Source organism: Sminthopsis crassicaudata, chromosome 3, assembly GCF_048593235.1.
Source record: "Sminthopsis crassicaudata isolate SCR6 chromosome 3, ASM4859323v1, whole genome shotgun sequence".
Taxonomy (NCBI): domain Eukaryota; kingdom Metazoa; phylum Chordata; class Mammalia; order Dasyuromorphia; family Dasyuridae; genus Sminthopsis; species Sminthopsis crassicaudata.
The window spans coordinates 650557970-650574325 of record NC_133619.1 but is presented as its reverse complement, the minus strand read 5'-3'; the positions used below and the strand labels follow the sequence as shown (position 1 = coordinate 650574325).

The window sequence follows — 16356 nt, the reverse complement described above, 5'->3', positions numbered from 1 at the left end:
AACTCTGGTGCCATTGAAAGGGCAAATGCTTGAATATCAGCCCTGCGCACAACCAAGGCCTTTGCTCTCCTGTCAGCAATCCATTCACCAATGAGGATCTCCAATTCAGGATATAAGGGTTGGCGACCTGATCCAGACCTGCGCTTTTTCCCTTTTCCCTCATCCACCTGTTGATTAAGGTTATCATAATCTGCTCTCCATTTTCTGACCATTCGAAGATCCAAAAGTTTTTCTTTACAGAAAACTGCAAGATTCTTGCCCTGTGACTCTTCTACAATTGCTTTCTTGTACTCAACAGTATAGCTCTTCCTTTTTGTACTCATGTCTGGGGGTCAAACACACAGAATAATAAAATGACGACCATCAGTCCTTTTTTTCACTCTATCATGCCCCTCAATAATGTTTTAACCCTGCTCATGCCCCCTGAGTGCTTATTTTATCCTCCATCATGCCCCTTTTATCCTCCATCATGCCCATTTTATCCTCCATCATGCCCCTTTTATCCTCCATCATGCCCATTTTAGCCTCCATCATGCCCCTTTTAGCCTCCATCATGCCCCCTGAGTGCTTATTTTATTCTCCATCGCTTACTGAACTTACCGAGTTTTTAGATGGTCCTGTCTCAGCTCTACTCCGCGGCGCTGCTCTCAGTAGCGCCAGCAAGCAAATCACCAGGGAAGAAGAGGATGACGCGCTCACTGCTGCAGCTCTGATTGGATGCAGCTCAGAGCGCGATGTGAGTTTCACCCGGGAGGGGAGGGCGGCGCTGCTTACTGAAGGTACCGCTACGCAGCATATAGCGCAGGGGATCACCATGATGACCGTTTTCATAGTAAGTTAGATAGGGCTTATTTTCGGGGGAGGGCTTATTTTAGCGGAATATTAAAGAGTATGTGGGTGTCTTATTTTCAGGATAGGTCTTATTATCGGGGAAACACGGTAGTTGAGCCAAGAGCCCTTCATCTATCTTAGGAATCTGTCCTAATTGTCTCCTTTCTTGGATGTGTTTGTTTTATTTGTTCAGAATCTTTTACATTGAATGTTTAGTGATGATCAATTGTGAAAGACTTCCCTGTTGGTTATCGTTCTATTCGGCGGTTCAGGGATCCCAGACAGTCCGAATACATTGGATTACAACGCCCTCTGCAGCCAAAAAGGGAACGCTGGAGATCGAATGTAAACCAACACATGCTGTGCTGTGCTCACTTTTTTTTCCTGGTTTTTTTTTTTTTCTCATGGTTTTTCCCTTTTGTTCTGATTTTCCCCTCCCATCATGATTCATAAAGAAATGTGTATTTAAAGTTAATATACAGGTATAACTAGAAAAAATAAGACAATAAAAATAAAATTAATGTTCAATTTAATCTAATAAAAACGATCCGTTTCATGCCTCCCATGCTTTCTGTCTTTTATTTCTTCATGTTTTTTCACTCACTCATAAGTCTGATAGGTAATGTGTTCCACATTCTTCAGATTTTCCCGTGATATCTCTTTATATCTAAGGCATGCACGCATTTTGATTTCTTGGTAAATGGAATAAGATATTAGTCAATGCCCGATTTCTGCCAAACCTCTCTCCACTTATCGCAACAATTTGTACCAGACAATGACTTAATGGCCTTCAAACTTAAGTTGTTACACTTTTCGAATACATGGTTACTGTATTTGTTTGATGCTGTAAATTGTGGTCTACTCTGTTCCACTGATGTATCTTTCTATTTCGTAGCCAGTACGAAATAGTTTGACAATTACTGTCATATAATATAGTTTAAGCTGTGGTACTGCTAAACCTCTTTCTTTTATATTTTTTTCATTTGTGTCTTGATTTATTGTGTAATGCTGGAGAAACTGAGGCAAGATAGAGATTAGAGAGTATTTAATAATTTATTTAAAAGGGAGAGATTGACTGGTTTGGTCACAAGGCTGAATGAGACTGTCGTCTCCAAGAATCCAGCAAACAATGTGAGTTCTCAATGACATATCCACATGGCTCAGACTCAGGGGGTAGAGTGAGGCAGGGCAGAGTCAGGGTGATGAGAGCAGGAACCAGACTCTGACAGGGTGGGTGGGCCACTAGAGATTGGGATGATGTAATGGGGGAGGCACCTCAGAGATGGGGGGCAGGCATCTTGATAAGAAAGTATCTGATATTCTGATAGCCTAGGATGCCCAGAGGCATTCTGATATTCTAAAACCTAAGATCTTTTATCCTTATCAAATATTCTGATTAAGAGGGAGGGGTGATTTTGCAGGATTGAGCAGAACTATTATAAACTGAGGCAAAACAATTAGGGAAACCAAAGCAGGACTGAATCAGGATAATTAGGGAAACTGAATCAGGAAAATAAAAGGGAACTGTGGCACAATTGTTCTTAATGAATTTTGTTTTTTGTTTTTTGTAATTCAGTAAAATAAATTTCTGGTAATTTACTTAGGATGGCATTGCTCATATAAATTAGTTTAGGTAAAATTGCCATTTTTATTATGTTGACCCTGCCTACCCGTGAACAATCAACATTTCTCCAGGTATTTAAATCTGATTTTATTTGGATAAAAATTTTAAAAAATTGTTCATGTAATTTCTTTGTATTTCCCAGGAATATTATACTATCTAGAGTCATTTTAAATGATTTCTTTTTGTAGGGTTTTATTTATGAAATATAGGAATACTGATGATTTAGGTGAATTTGCTTTAAATACTACTATTTAACTAAAATTATTAACTTTTTCAACTAACTTTTTTAGCTGAGTCTTTGGGATTTGCCAAGTATATCATATCATCTGCAAAAAAGAGATAAGATTTATTACCTTATACTCTATTCTGATTCCTAATTCTTTTTATTCTCTTTTATTTCACAGCTGATCTTAGCAGGAAGGCTTTTAGTTTCTTCCCATTACAAAAAATACTTGCTAATGGTTTTAAGCATAGGTTTTTATTTCTTATCATTTTAAGGAAAAAATCTTTTAAGAAAAAAATACTTTCAAATATTTTTTATAGAAGTGAATGTTGCACTTTGTAAAAAAATTCTGCATCTATTGATATAATGGTACAATTAAAAAACTTTTATTATTTTTCTTTTATAATAGTATTTTATTTTTCCAAATACATGCAAAATTAGTTTGCAACATTTCCCTTTGCAAAATCTTATATTCCAAATTTTTCTTTCTCCACTCCCCTCTCCCCTTCCCTGTGACAGCAAGTAATCTAAGTTAAACAGGTGCAATTCTTCTAAAGATATTTCTATATTTGTTATGCTATGCAAGAATAATGAGATCAAAAGGAAAAGAAAAACATGAGAAAGAAAAAAAAAGAAGCAAGGAAACAACAACAAAAGGTGAAAATACTATGCTTTGATTTACATATTTCCATAGTTTTCTCTCTGGATGTGAATGACACTGTCCTTCACAAGTCTATTGGAATTGCCTTGAATCACCTTATTGTTGAAAAAAGCCAAGTCCATTACAGTTAATCAGCACATAATCTTGTTGCTCTGTACAATTTTCTCTTGCTTTTGTTCATTTTACTTAGTATCAGTTCATGTAGTTTTTCCAGGCTTTTCTCAAATCAGCCTGGTCCTCATTTCTTTTAGAACAGTAATATTCCACTACAGCCATATACCATAACTTATTCAGCCATAATTCAACTGATGGGCATTCACTCAATTTCCGGTTTCTGGCCTCTACGAAAAGAGCTGCTACAAATATTTTTGCACCTATGGGTCCTTTTCTCTCTTTTATGATCTCTTTGGGATACAAGACCCAGTAGAGACACCGCTGGATCAAAGGGTATGCACAGTAAAACTTTTAATTGATATAATCAATTATGTTAATAGCCTTATGTTAAAACATTGCATTCCTGGAATATATATATAACTTGATCATAATGTATAATCTTTATAATAAATTGTTATAATCTTTTAGCAAGTATTTTATTTAGAATTTCCCCAGTTATATTCATTAATGAAATTGGTCTGTAACTTTTTTCTATTTTTCTTCTTTAGGTATCAATATTATATTGTTTAATGAATATTCTTTCTTTGCTTATTCAAATAATTTAATATTGGAATAAGTTGATCTTTAAATGTTTGATAGAACTCACTTGTAAATCTACTATTTCCCAAGATTAGAAAAAGGGCAAAAGAACCTATATGTTCTAAAGTATTTATAGCAGCTCTCTTTGTGGTGGCAGAGAACTGTAAAATTGCAGGGATGGCCATTAATTTAGGAATGACTAAATAAACAGTGGTATATAATCCTGATGAAATACTACTGTGCTATAAGAAATAATGAGTTCAGTGATTTTCAAAAAACATAGCCTTGCACAAAATCATGAAGAGCAAAATAAGCAGAGCCAAGAGAACATTGTAAATAGTAAGACATTTTGAATTTTATAAATGCACAAACTAACTACAAAGGACTTACAAAAGGAGATGCTATCTGCATTTAGGGAAAAAAAAAAACCCCTGATAAAATAGAAGTTATAGAATAGTTTTTACCCACAAACACACATTTGTGTCTAATGGTAGCCATGGAGGGGGGGAGAGAAGGGAAAAAAAAGGAAAGAAAAGGTTACATAATAACTTTATTACATATTGAAAAACAGCAGCAAAATGTATATAATAGATTTGCTCTTTCATGTACAATCATGTTTTTCTATATTATGTTATGGAAATGCTTGTTTTATTTCTTAAAATTAGAATAAAATAAATAAGAATTTAAAAAAAAGAAAGCAATTGCTATTTATACTTACTCTGAGCCTTCCAGATTCAAACATCTATTTTTGGCCTTTCAATGAAAGCTATAGTGATTTGGATTTAAAGGCTTAGTCAAGTATTTGAATCACAATAGGTCTTTTCAAAATCTAGTGTTTCTAAGTGAAAACTGTACAAGACAAAGATGACTTTTCGAAGTAAATAGTGATAGAATAAATAAGTAGGAAATTAAAAATAGTCCTTCAATCCCAAGATATCATACAAAAATATAAGGAGTCAAAATTTATATTCCTTTGGACAAAGTGCCCACATATAATGGTATGATCCTGTCTTCAGTATGTAATGCCGGAGAAACTGAAGCAAGATAGAGATTAGAGAGTTTTAATATTTAATTTGAAAGTGAGAGATTTACTGGGCCCAAATGGATCCATGGTTGGGTCCCAGGACTAAATGAGACTATTGTCTCCAAGAATCCAGCATCCAGCCCAATGTGAGTTCTCAATGACATACATATGCATGTGGCTCCAAGCTACCAGGGGGTAGACACAGTCAGAGCACAGAGAGTGGGAACAGACTATCAATCTGGTTGGATGGGGGAGACACCGAACATTCTGATAAACTGGGATCAAGAAGAACAATGGCAGGATGGGGGGAGACACCAGACATTCTGATAAGTAGGGAAGGTCTGGGGTCATGATGTCTTAGATAGGGCTTTCTCCTTATTTGGATCATGATGATTAGGAGGGGGGATATTGCAAGCAGGCAGAACAATTCAGGAAAATTGAGGTAGAACAATTAGGGAAACTGAGGTAGAATAATCAAAGGAAACTGTGGCACAACAAGTAGAGAGAAAGAAAAAGGAGAAAGCATTACCTAAATTAAAATGGCTAGTTGGCAGAGGGCAGCTACTCTTACTGTTGTTTATCGTGCATCTTTGAACAAGATAACATTATAAGGGTAATTTCTTAGTTTATGTGTGAAAATTAGACTTAAGTGAGCCAAAGGTGTTTGAAGTCATCAGCCTTTCTCTTTCAAAGTGATCCAAGTGTGGTGGGAAGACAGAAGTTAAAATGACTGGTGATATCTCAAGTGAGAAATAGATGCAAGGGATTATTTTATCTGATAGATAGAGTGCTGAAGAATTATAGACAGAAGTTTCCAATTTTGTGAAGGAGACAGCAATAAAAAATTCTTCCCTTTCAAAACAAAGTCAACAACAATAAGAGCAAGAAAAGCAAAATGACTGCCTTAAGGGGCTTTGCAAATTGCTAAGGAAAGAAGTAAAGCAAAAGGGAAAGAAAAAAGGGAATGATATAATCAATTGGATGCAGAATTCCAGAGAATAACAAGGAGAGATAAGATAGGCTTAACAGTTTAAATAATTCCTAACAAAAATAGCCCTCCCACCACTGACCCTCATCCTTATTGGCTGAGGGTCTTACATTCTAAACATGGGAACAACCCAGGAAATTGAACTTTGGCCAATAAGTACATAGCTGCCCATATTTGTTTGAGGTAAGAAGAAAATGATGTCTTAGAAAAATAGCAGGAAGGGGAAGTAGGTATGTCCTTGGGTCACTGCTCGAAGACTACTTTCAGGCCTACTCCAACTCTTGTGTAGATGAAGCCTTACTCGATTTTCACAACTGTCTTTTAGAAATCTCACTCCATCTCGTTCATCCTGGACAATGAAGTCAAGAAGGCCTTTGGAGACATTGTTTACAATAAGGATAATGGAGGTAATGGAATTCCATTAAGGTATTTAAAATCCCAAAGGATAATGTTAAAATGCTGTGATTGATCTGCCAGCTAATTTGGAAAGCTCAACAGTAGCCAGTGGATGGGAAAAGATCAGTCTTACATCCCAATCCTAATGAAGACAGTGTCAAGGAATGTTCAGATTGTTGAATAGCATGTTCATTTTACATGTGAGCAAGGTTTTGTTTAAAATTCTGCTGCCTGTGGCTTCAGCAGTGTAAGAGCTGAGAAGAGCCAGGAGAGCAGGCTGGTTTTTGAAGAGGCAGAGGAACCAGAGACCAAATTGCCAGTATTTATTGGATTATGGAGATAGCAAGAAAGTTTCAGAAATACATCTACTTCTGCTTCATTGACTATACTAAAAACCTTTTTTTTTGTGGATCCTCTCTTGAGGAACATTAGCAAGAGTTAGAACTGAACTGAAGATGGAACAAACAGTTATTTTAAAATTGGAAAAAAGAGTATGGCAAAGCTATATGTTGTTACTTAATTTACTTGACTTATATGCAGAGTACATTATTTGAAATGCCAGTTTGAAAATCAAAACCAGAATTAGGGTTGCTGGGGGAAATATCAACCATCTGAGATATGCAGATGATACTCCTCTGATGGCAGAAAGTGAAGAGGAATTAGGAAACCTCTTGATGAGGGTGAAAGGGAAGAGAAATAAAACTGGCTTGAAGCTTAACATAAAACAAACAAAGATCTGAGGTTCTGGTCCAGTCACTTTTTGCCAAATAGAGAAGCAAATGAAATAGTGTTGGATTTTATATTCTTAAGCTCAATGATCATTGCAGATAGTGACTGCAGCCATGGAATTAATTGATGTTTTCTCCTTGTAAGAAAAGCTATGGCAAATCTGCACAGCGTACGAAAAAGCAGAGACATCACCTAGTTGATAAATGTCTCTATACTCAAAGCTATGGTCTTCCATGAGTAATGAATGGTTGTGAGAAGTGGACTGTGTGGAAAGCTGAGTGCCACAGAATCAACACTTTTGAATGGTGGTTTTAGAGAAGACTTTTTAGAATCCCTTATCCACGTAGGAGGTCAAATCAGTCAGTACTTAAAAAAAATTAATCCAGGCTATACCCTGGAAGGTGAAGCTTAAATATTTTGGCCACAGAAGAAGGCAGGACTCATGGGAAAGGACAATAGTGTTGGGGAAGATTGAAAGAAAAAAGAAAAGGGGATGGAGGATGACATGAGTAGATAGTGACATGGAAACCATAAACATGATCTTGGACAGATTTTGAGAGATAGGGGAGGATTGAAAGGCCTGGGATAGTATGGTTCACGGAGTCATGAAGAATCAGACATGATTAAATAGCTGAACTACTCCACAGCAGCAAATACATGGGGAGATTCAGATAGGAATATGTTAATTGGATCACTGGTCACTACACAGCTAGTCAGTATAAGAATTTATTTGAATTTAGTTCTGTCTCTATACACACAATTCTGTCCCTAAGCCACCTGATTGCCTGAAGAAATCATTCCCAAAATTAGCGTCCAGTGGATTCCAAGCTACAAATACCAGGGCTTTTTGTGCCAACAGAGAACTGGAAGCAAAGTGAGTGCCAGTCATTTGAGGAATGGCTAAAGAAGTGATGGAATAGGAATGCTATCTAATATTATTGAGGAAAGTGCCCAACATTAGTGTTTCAGAAAAAAAAAAAGTTCATTATATTTATGTCAGTAGGAAATTCCAGATGTCTACTCTAGATTGTGTTGCCTGAGACCTACCCTCATTAAAGAGATGCAGGTTAAGTCCAGCACAATTTCTCCTATGAACAGTAAAGTATGAGGTCTCGGTGGAATGAGCCAGGAGGCTATGAGTCCTCTGGTTTCTGTTGCTCATCTTTTCCTTTGGGTCTCATTCCTGTCTGACCTGACACTGAGGGTGCTCCGGGAACACTGGGAGTCTTCTTCCCTCCCGGACTCACTCCCTTACTAGCTCCTTGTCAAGGTTCCCCATGGCATCCCAAATGTCTTAGGATGCCATCCCTAGCTTTACCATTGAGTTAGTATCCAATTGTCAAACCTCCCTCAGAGGGACCCAGGAATTCTGCCGTCCACCTTCTGCCTTGCTATCAGAATCCATGTGTTCTGTCTCCCAGCCCTCGACTCTTGTTCAGAAATTGAATTGTCCTGCCAACAGCCCTGGCTCTTTTAAGGACCCAGGAGTCCTGCTTCATTGCCCCTGGACCCAGGCACTAAAGCTCCTATCTGGCCTCTCTTAATTGCCCATGTGACTCTAGAGCCGGCTCCCTGTCAGATCATAAGTATTTGCTCCCCTCTCTTCACTTTCCTTCTAGGGATCCAGATGCAGCCCAAGAAGGGCCCAGGAGCCCTCTCCAGCTCCTAGTTAGAGCCCAGGACAGGCTTTCCCTCCTGGGGCTCTTGTGTCACTCAGATGTCCCCTCTCCCTTCTCCCAGATTTCTAGCAGTGTCCTGCCTCCCTGTCTTCCTACTCCGACTTTGTTCAGAGTCCTCAGGTCCCCTTCCAGACAACTGAACCTTAGACAGGATTGTGTCTGCCAATGTAGGCACCTCTGGATCATCCCTAGCAGCTCCATCCCAGAGTTCTCACCATTCCCAGCTACCTTCTAGCTCTCAGATCAAGAAGTGAATGTTGTCTGGATTGTATGTGGGGGAGAGTTTGGGTAAGGAGATGCAGGGAGGGCAGGACCCCAATGGGAGGGAGAACTCTGACTCCTCTTATCCTGTCTGGGATAACACAGTCCCCCTTCTGCCTCCTGAATCTCTGTGGAAGGAGGGGCACAAGAGAAAGAATAAGAGAGGGAGGGAGGTATCCTGTTCAGACCATTTTCATTTCCTTTTTTATTTTATAATAATTTTTTTATCTTTCAAAATACATGCAAAGACAGTTTTTAACATTCACTCTTGTATTACAAATTTCATTCACCCCTTGTATTGCAAAAATTTTCCCTCCCCTAGACAGTGTATTACTATTGGTTTACTATAGGTTAAATATGTGCAATTCTCCTTCTTGTTCTTGTTCTTGTTCTTGTTCTTCTTCATTGAGGCAATTGGGGTTCAGTGACTTGCCCAGGGTCACATAGCCAGGAAGTGTTAAGTGTCTGAGGCCAAGTTTGAGCAGGGGTCCTCCTGATATCAGGGCTGGTGCTCTATCCACTATGCCAACTAGCTGCCCCTATGTGCAATTCTTCTAAACATATTTCCAAATTTGTTATGCTGTGCAAGAAAAATCAGATGGAAAGGGGAAAACATGAGAAAGAACAAAATAACCAACCAAACAGCAACAAAAATGGTGAAAATACTATGCTTTGGTCCACATTCAGCTTTCATTATTCTCTCTCTGGATGCATGGCTCTCTCCATCCCAAGTCTGTTGGAATTGTCTTGAGTCACCTCATTGTTAAAAAGAGCCAAGTCCATCACAGTTGATCAACATAAAATCTTGTTCTTTCTGTGTACAATGTTCTCTTGGTTCTAGTCACCTCACTTAATATCAGCTCATATAAGTCTTTCCAGACTTTTCTGAAATCAACCTGGTCCTCATTTCTTATAAAACAGTAAAATTTCATTCTATTCATATACCATAACATATTCAGCCATTCTCCACCTGATGCACATCCACTCATTTTTCAATTTTTTTTGCCTCCACAAAAAGGGCTGCTACAAAGACTTTTGCATATGTGGGTCCTTTCCCCCTTTTTAATGATTTCTTTGGGACACAGGCTCAGTAGAGACACTGCTGGATCAAAGGATATATACACAGTTTGATAGCCTTTTGGACATAGTTCCAAATTGCTTTTCAGAATGACTGGATCAGTTCACAACTCCACTAATAATGTAATAGTGTTCCAGTTTTTTCACATCCCTTCCAACATTCATCGTTTTCTTTTTCTGTCATTTTAGCCATTCTGAAAGGTGTGTAGTGGTACCTCAGAGTTGTCTTAATTTGCATTTTTTCTAATCAATAATGATTTAGAGTATTTTTTTCCCATATAACTAGAAATGGTTTTAATTTCTTCATCTGAAAATTGTCTGTTCATATCTTTTAACCATATATCAATTGGGGAATGACTTGTATTCTTATGAATTTGAGTCAATTTTCTATATATTTTAGAAATGAGGCCTTTATCAAAAACACTGGCTGTAAACATTTTTCCTAGCTTTCTGCTTCCTTTCTAATGTTGGCTGCACTGGCTTTGTTTGTGAAAAACCTCTTTAATTTAATAAAATCAAATTTATCCATTTTTCATTTCATAATGTTCTCTAGCTCTTTGGTCACAAATTCCTCCTTCTTCACAGAGCTGACAAGTAGGCTATCCCTTGCTCTACTAATTTGCTTATAGTATCACTCTTTATGTCTAAATCATGAAGCTATTTCAATCTTATCTTGATATGGGGTATTAGGTGTTAGTCAAAGCCTAATTTTTTTCATACTATTTTCCAATTTTTCCAACAGTTTTTGTTAAATAGTGAGTTCTTATTCCAGAAGCTGGAGCCTTTGAGTTTCTCAAACACTAGATTACTATAGTCATTAACCATTGTGTCTTGTGAACCTAACCTATTTCATTGATGCACTACTATATTTGGTTTTGTTGACCACTGCTTTATAATATAGTTTTAAGTCTCGTACAGTTAGATCACCTTCCTTTGCATCCCCCCTAATTAATTCCCTTGAAATTCTTGACCTTTTGTTCTTCCAGATGAATTTTGTTATTTTTCCTAGTTCTATAAAGTAATTTCTTGACAGTTTAATGATATGGCATTGAATAAGTATATTAATATAGGTACAATGGTCACTTTTACATTACTTTTTACATTGTTTAGATCTAATTTTCTTTGTGTGAAAGGGCTTTGTAATTGTGTTCCATATACTTTCTGGCTTTGTCTTGGCAGGTGGACTCCCAAATATTTTATATTATCTACAGTTATGTATTTTTCTTTCTATCTCTTGCTGCTGGATTTTGTCAGTTATATAGAGAAATACTGATGATTTATGTGGGTTTATTTTATCTCCTGCTACTTTGCTGAAGTTGAGAATTGTTTCAAGTAGTTTTTAGTTGATTCTCTAGGATTCTCTAAGGAGACTATCCTCATTCCAAGCCTGACCCCACCTGCTCCTTGCCCTGCTGAAGGCTCTGGTCCAAGGGCAGGGCCGGGGTCTTTCTGACTCCTGTGGGACTCACTCCCTGTCTATCCCTATAGGCCTGGAAGACAAAGGAAAGCCTGGCAGCCTCTTGAGTCTCAGCCTGCAGAGGACCAAGGCCTGGCCTAAGGAGGGAGCCTAGAGCAAAGGAGATGGCCCCTGGGAGCCGCAGACCCCCAGCCCAGGTGAGTGCCGTCTGTGCACAGACTTGATCAACATCAGCTAATCTAGGCCCTTTCATGGGCCTAGAGGATTGTCCAGCTTCTTTACAGAAATAGGCCTGAAATTGAATGCAGTAGCAACAACTCTGTCCTTCTGCCTTTGAGCTACAATTTAGGAAAATTACTTTGCCAACTACATGAAGAATCCATTGATAATAGAGAGAATCTTAAGACCAGTTGACCTAACAGCAGGCTCCTCTAACTGCTTAAGGAGGAGATGGTGGTTGGAATGTCAGAAGGGAGAAGCAGATGCTTTTGAAAGGTGTTAGAAGCTAAAATTAACAGGCCTTGGCAAGAGATTAGCTAAGAGGAGAGAGAAATGGGAATAGAGAATGATATACAGGTAGCTGAGACTATAATGTTGCCTTTGTTGTTAAGAAGGAAGGTAATAAATTCTCTGTTGGACATGGTGAGTTTAGGATAGCTACTGGACATTGTGTTGGAGGCATCTGAAAAGAGCTGGGAACACAGATAGTTTTAGTTGAAGGGCTTCATTTTTTAAGTCAAAATAAGCAGCAGAGGGTTGGAATGAGAGTGATTAGATATTATTGGTCTATCAGTATTAAAGACCTACTGTGTGTCACGTTATGTGCTCGGAGCTGGAAATTCAAATTTAAAATGAAAGCATTCCTTTTGTCACAGAGGATACAATCTAATGTGGGAAGATAAGATACAAAAAGAATCAGAAATATGGAGAGGGATGGGAGAAGGTGTTTGATACTGGGGCGTGGTGGAGAAATTAATGAGAAATCCCAAAGTAGTGCAACCAGGTGAGAAATGAGGAGATGTTTGGGTGAAACTCTCTCCTTAAATGGAAGTTTGGAGTTCAAGCCTTGCCCTGCTCTAATCAGAGAGGCAGAGGGTGATAATAAGGTGCAATGCTACAACTGATGAGGTGATCTCTCTAATAAGCTTCAGAGTGCATGGTAGAGAAGTCAGTCAAAGTAGCCTCAAAGGTAGTGCAGCTTGGTGAGAAATGAGAGGTATCAGCTGAACTTTCTCCTTAAAATGGACATTTAGAGTTCATGGCTCCACTGACAGTGGTGAAGGATGGATATGGGAAGGTAAAGAAGGAAAGAAGCTTGGTAGCTTCTATTGGTAGTGAGTTAGGTAATCAATTATCAATCAACAGTAGAACTGTTTTATTACAGTGGAGTCCATGAATAAATACCATAAAACATAATAGTGACTCCAGAGACTGTTAAAAAATTTCCCCAAAGTTCTTGGGAATCTCAAAAAGTGGGAAGAGATCAATCGATTTCTTAGTTATTCAGAAGAGAAATAATAGAAAGATCCTATCTTTCTATAGGATGTTAAAGATGAAATATGGTTTTCAAATAAAGCATAAATCTATTGTGTAAGAAATCAAAATGATGAAAAAGTAAAAAGAATTTTACTCATGTGATACAGAATTGTTCCCACATAATAGAAACTCTAAAAAACAATTCTGCTTTGTCATTATAATGGAATGGAAGATGATACAGAAAACCAAGAGATTCCTAGCATATTTAGCCAAATACATGTCCTACACTTAGCAGGTTGGAGAAATAAATGACCTATCACAACTATCAACACATTTTCAGATCTGCTCGATCTCTCCTGTATGTTATTCATCCTTCTGCATTAACTCATTGTTGTGACTCTTGTCTTCCCAATTTCCTGAGTTCATGGGGGTATGTTTAGACTGGCCATGTCTTCCTCAGGAATCAGATCAAATGCCAACTTCAGTTAATAGAATATTACCTTTATTAATGAAGAAAGGAGAAACTTTCATCTTTTTGGTTACTCTTATTTTTATATAACTAAATTTCAAAATTAATGATATAGGCCATTAGCAAATGAAAGCAATCATAAAGCAAAGGCATGTTGCTTTGGCTATCACACATGAAATCCAGAACCACCTGAAGCCCTCAATATAACAATTTTGTTGTTTTTGTTTAATCATCTTTCAGTATTTTGCCACTTTTCAAGAACCCCTTAGCCTTTAACGTTCATCAGGGGTATGACCTTTGGAAAATTCCCTTCTCCGTGCTTCTGTCTCTTCCTGTAAATTAGTGAGTTTGGACTAGATGAATTCTGAAGTCTTTTTTCAGTACTAATTCCTATCATTTTTGATGGTTTAGAAGTTGGTGAGATTGAAGGACGTGATTGTGGACTTCACTCCAGAAGAGTGGGCCCTTTTGGACCATTCTCAGAAAGAGCTGTATAAGGAGGTCATGGTGGAGAATACCCGGAACCTGCTCTCCCTGGGTAAGGAGCACTGAATCTAGAAACAAAGGCACTGACTTCATTCCCTTTCTAGTGCAGGGTTTCTGGCATTTATCAATGATGAGTGAGACCAAAGTGCTGATCTCTTGTGTCCAAGACAGAATCTTCCTGGTTTTTCTGTAAAAAGTCTTTGTGTTGTATGATAGGGAGCTGGGAGTTTCCTTTATTGTTCCTGAAGCTGTCCCTTACTGGTTCTAGGGGGCCTGAGGTCAAAGATCAAGCCAGTGAATAATCTCAGAGTTAGAAATAATCTCAGAGATGCTAGTCTACTGCCTACCTGAATATGAATTTTGTTTGTCAAATCTCTGAAAATGTTCCATCTCCTTGAAAATAGGCAATGGATAGAAGATTCTGGGAAAATGACAGAGGAGGTCAGAAAATTCAGTCATTCCAGATTTCCCCAAAAAAGCAAAATTATGTTTCAGGGCAAAAATAGAGTGCTAAAAACAAATAAGAGTTGAGACAGAATAGGGATCCTTCTGGGACAATCTGAGAAGGTCCTAAGAAATATATCAGGACAATGGTTTGCCATGTGTGAAATATAAACACCCCCAGGTTAGTTCCATTAAAACAACAAGTGTGGTTAGCTGGATTGGGAGGTAACCTTGGCTGCAGGAATTTCCATCTCTTAGATGGTGAGAGGAGTTGGGTGTCTAAATCAAGGAAGATTCCCTGTTGATAGGGAATCCCAGAGTCAGCTATGCTGTTGAGATACAGTCTTGTACAATAAATAACCAGCACATGTCTGATGAATGCAGAAACAGTGGGTCAGGGATGCTACCACACACACACACACACATGTATATATATGTATGTGTGTGTGTGTGTGTGTGTGTGTGTGTAGATCCACACTTGGTTGTAGCCTTCTTGAGTGAGTTGGGTCAGGGTAGGGAAAGAGAAAAAAAAAAAAGAATAAAGTAAAAAGTACACAGCAGAGAACAAAAGAAAACCAATAAAAAAAGAAAGAAAAGATGGACAGTTCTAAACACAATATGTAGTATTTCTTGAAATGAAAATTCATTCTCTTATATTTTGAATTCTCTCTAATGTTTTGTTGTGCACATAGCAATTTTTTTCTACTTTTATTTTGTATTTAAATTTTAAATAAATTTGTTACATATATATGTTTATATATACACATATAAAAGAAAATGGCAATGAAAGGAACCTCCTCCTTCCCAAAGTAGTATCCTCTTCCTTTTTGGTTGGTTCTAGTCTTTGAAATACCAGGGAAATCATCCTTGAGGCATCTTGGGAACTTCCTGTGACCTGTATCTTGCTTAATATGCTCCCTTTCCCTAAAGAATCACAAGTTTTTCTTCATCCTCATCTTTTCTTTTATTTCCATGCCCAGGTCTTCCAGTTCCTAGAGAAAATTTGATCTACCATTTTGAACAAGGGGAAGTGCCGTGGATGCTGGAGAGAGAAGGCCCAAGAAACTTTTGTCAAGGTGAGTGAGGTTAGCACAAGAGATAGCTCTGTGACACAGTGAACAGAGTGCTGGACTTGGAGACAGGAAGACCGTGTGTTTTCAGAGACTTTTTGGCAGGGGTATCCTGGGCATGGAAATAAAGAATAACAAATACATAATAAATAAAGAAAGAACCCATGATTTCAATTTCCTCACGTGTGAAATGAAGGGATTGGACACCATGGCCTTTCACTTCCCTTCTGGTGATAAAAATAGTTTTATCATTTTCTGTAATATCCATTGTTTGGACTTTTGGGTCATGGAAGTCTCCTGAAAAAAATTTCAAAAGTGTTTGGACTATCCAATACTAGTTTTCCTACCTTTTTCCAGTCAACAAGCATTTATTAAGTATCTCTTCTGTGCCAGACCTCTTGTTAAGTGCTGGAGATTCAAAGAAAAGTAAGGAACATCCCCTGCTGTCAAGGAGCTCACAGACCAGTGGAAGAGTTAGCATAGACACAGCTAAGTGGAATTCACTAAATAGAAGTTTAGTCAAGAGAGGGAAGGCACTTAGATTGAGGAGGAGTGGAAAAGGCTCATTGTGGAAGGTGGGCTTTAGCTGGGGCTTCAGAGAAATATTCCAGGTGAGAAGGACAGCAAGGGAAAACCCATGGCTGTTCAAGCCACAGAAAAGAGGATTGTAGGATTATAGGATATGAGGAGCCGAGAGTAAGGTGAAAGAAGACTGGAAAGGGAGGAGAGAGGCAGATGATGAAGGCCTCCCATGGTCCAACAGAGGATTCTATATGTCATTTGGTGGGAGGGAACTACTGCAGTTTAT

General features: G+C 38.1%; 2 protein-coding genes across 3 annotated transcripts in view; both read left to right on the top strand.

The window, feature by feature from the left end:
* LOC141564635 (zinc finger protein 74-like) overlaps positions 1–16356 on the top strand; it is a 101211-nt gene that overhangs the window by 26569 nt on the left and 58286 nt on the right. The gene's annotated exons all lie outside the window — the stretch shown is intronic.
* The window catches only part of LOC141564638 (uncharacterized), a 30321-nt gene that overhangs the window by 2804 nt on the left and 11161 nt on the right, over positions 1–16356 (top strand). For both annotated transcript variants that reach the window (XM_074307361.1, XM_074307362.1), the window contains 3 exons: positions 11675–11800; positions 13960–14086; positions 15459–15554. In XM_074307361.1, the coding sequence (XP_074163462.1) occupies positions 11768–11800; positions 13960–14086; positions 15459–15554 (256 nt within the window). In that variant the 5' untranslated portion in view covers positions 11675–11767. The remainder of the gene's footprint in view (positions 1–11674; positions 11801–13959; positions 14087–15458; positions 15555–16356) is intronic.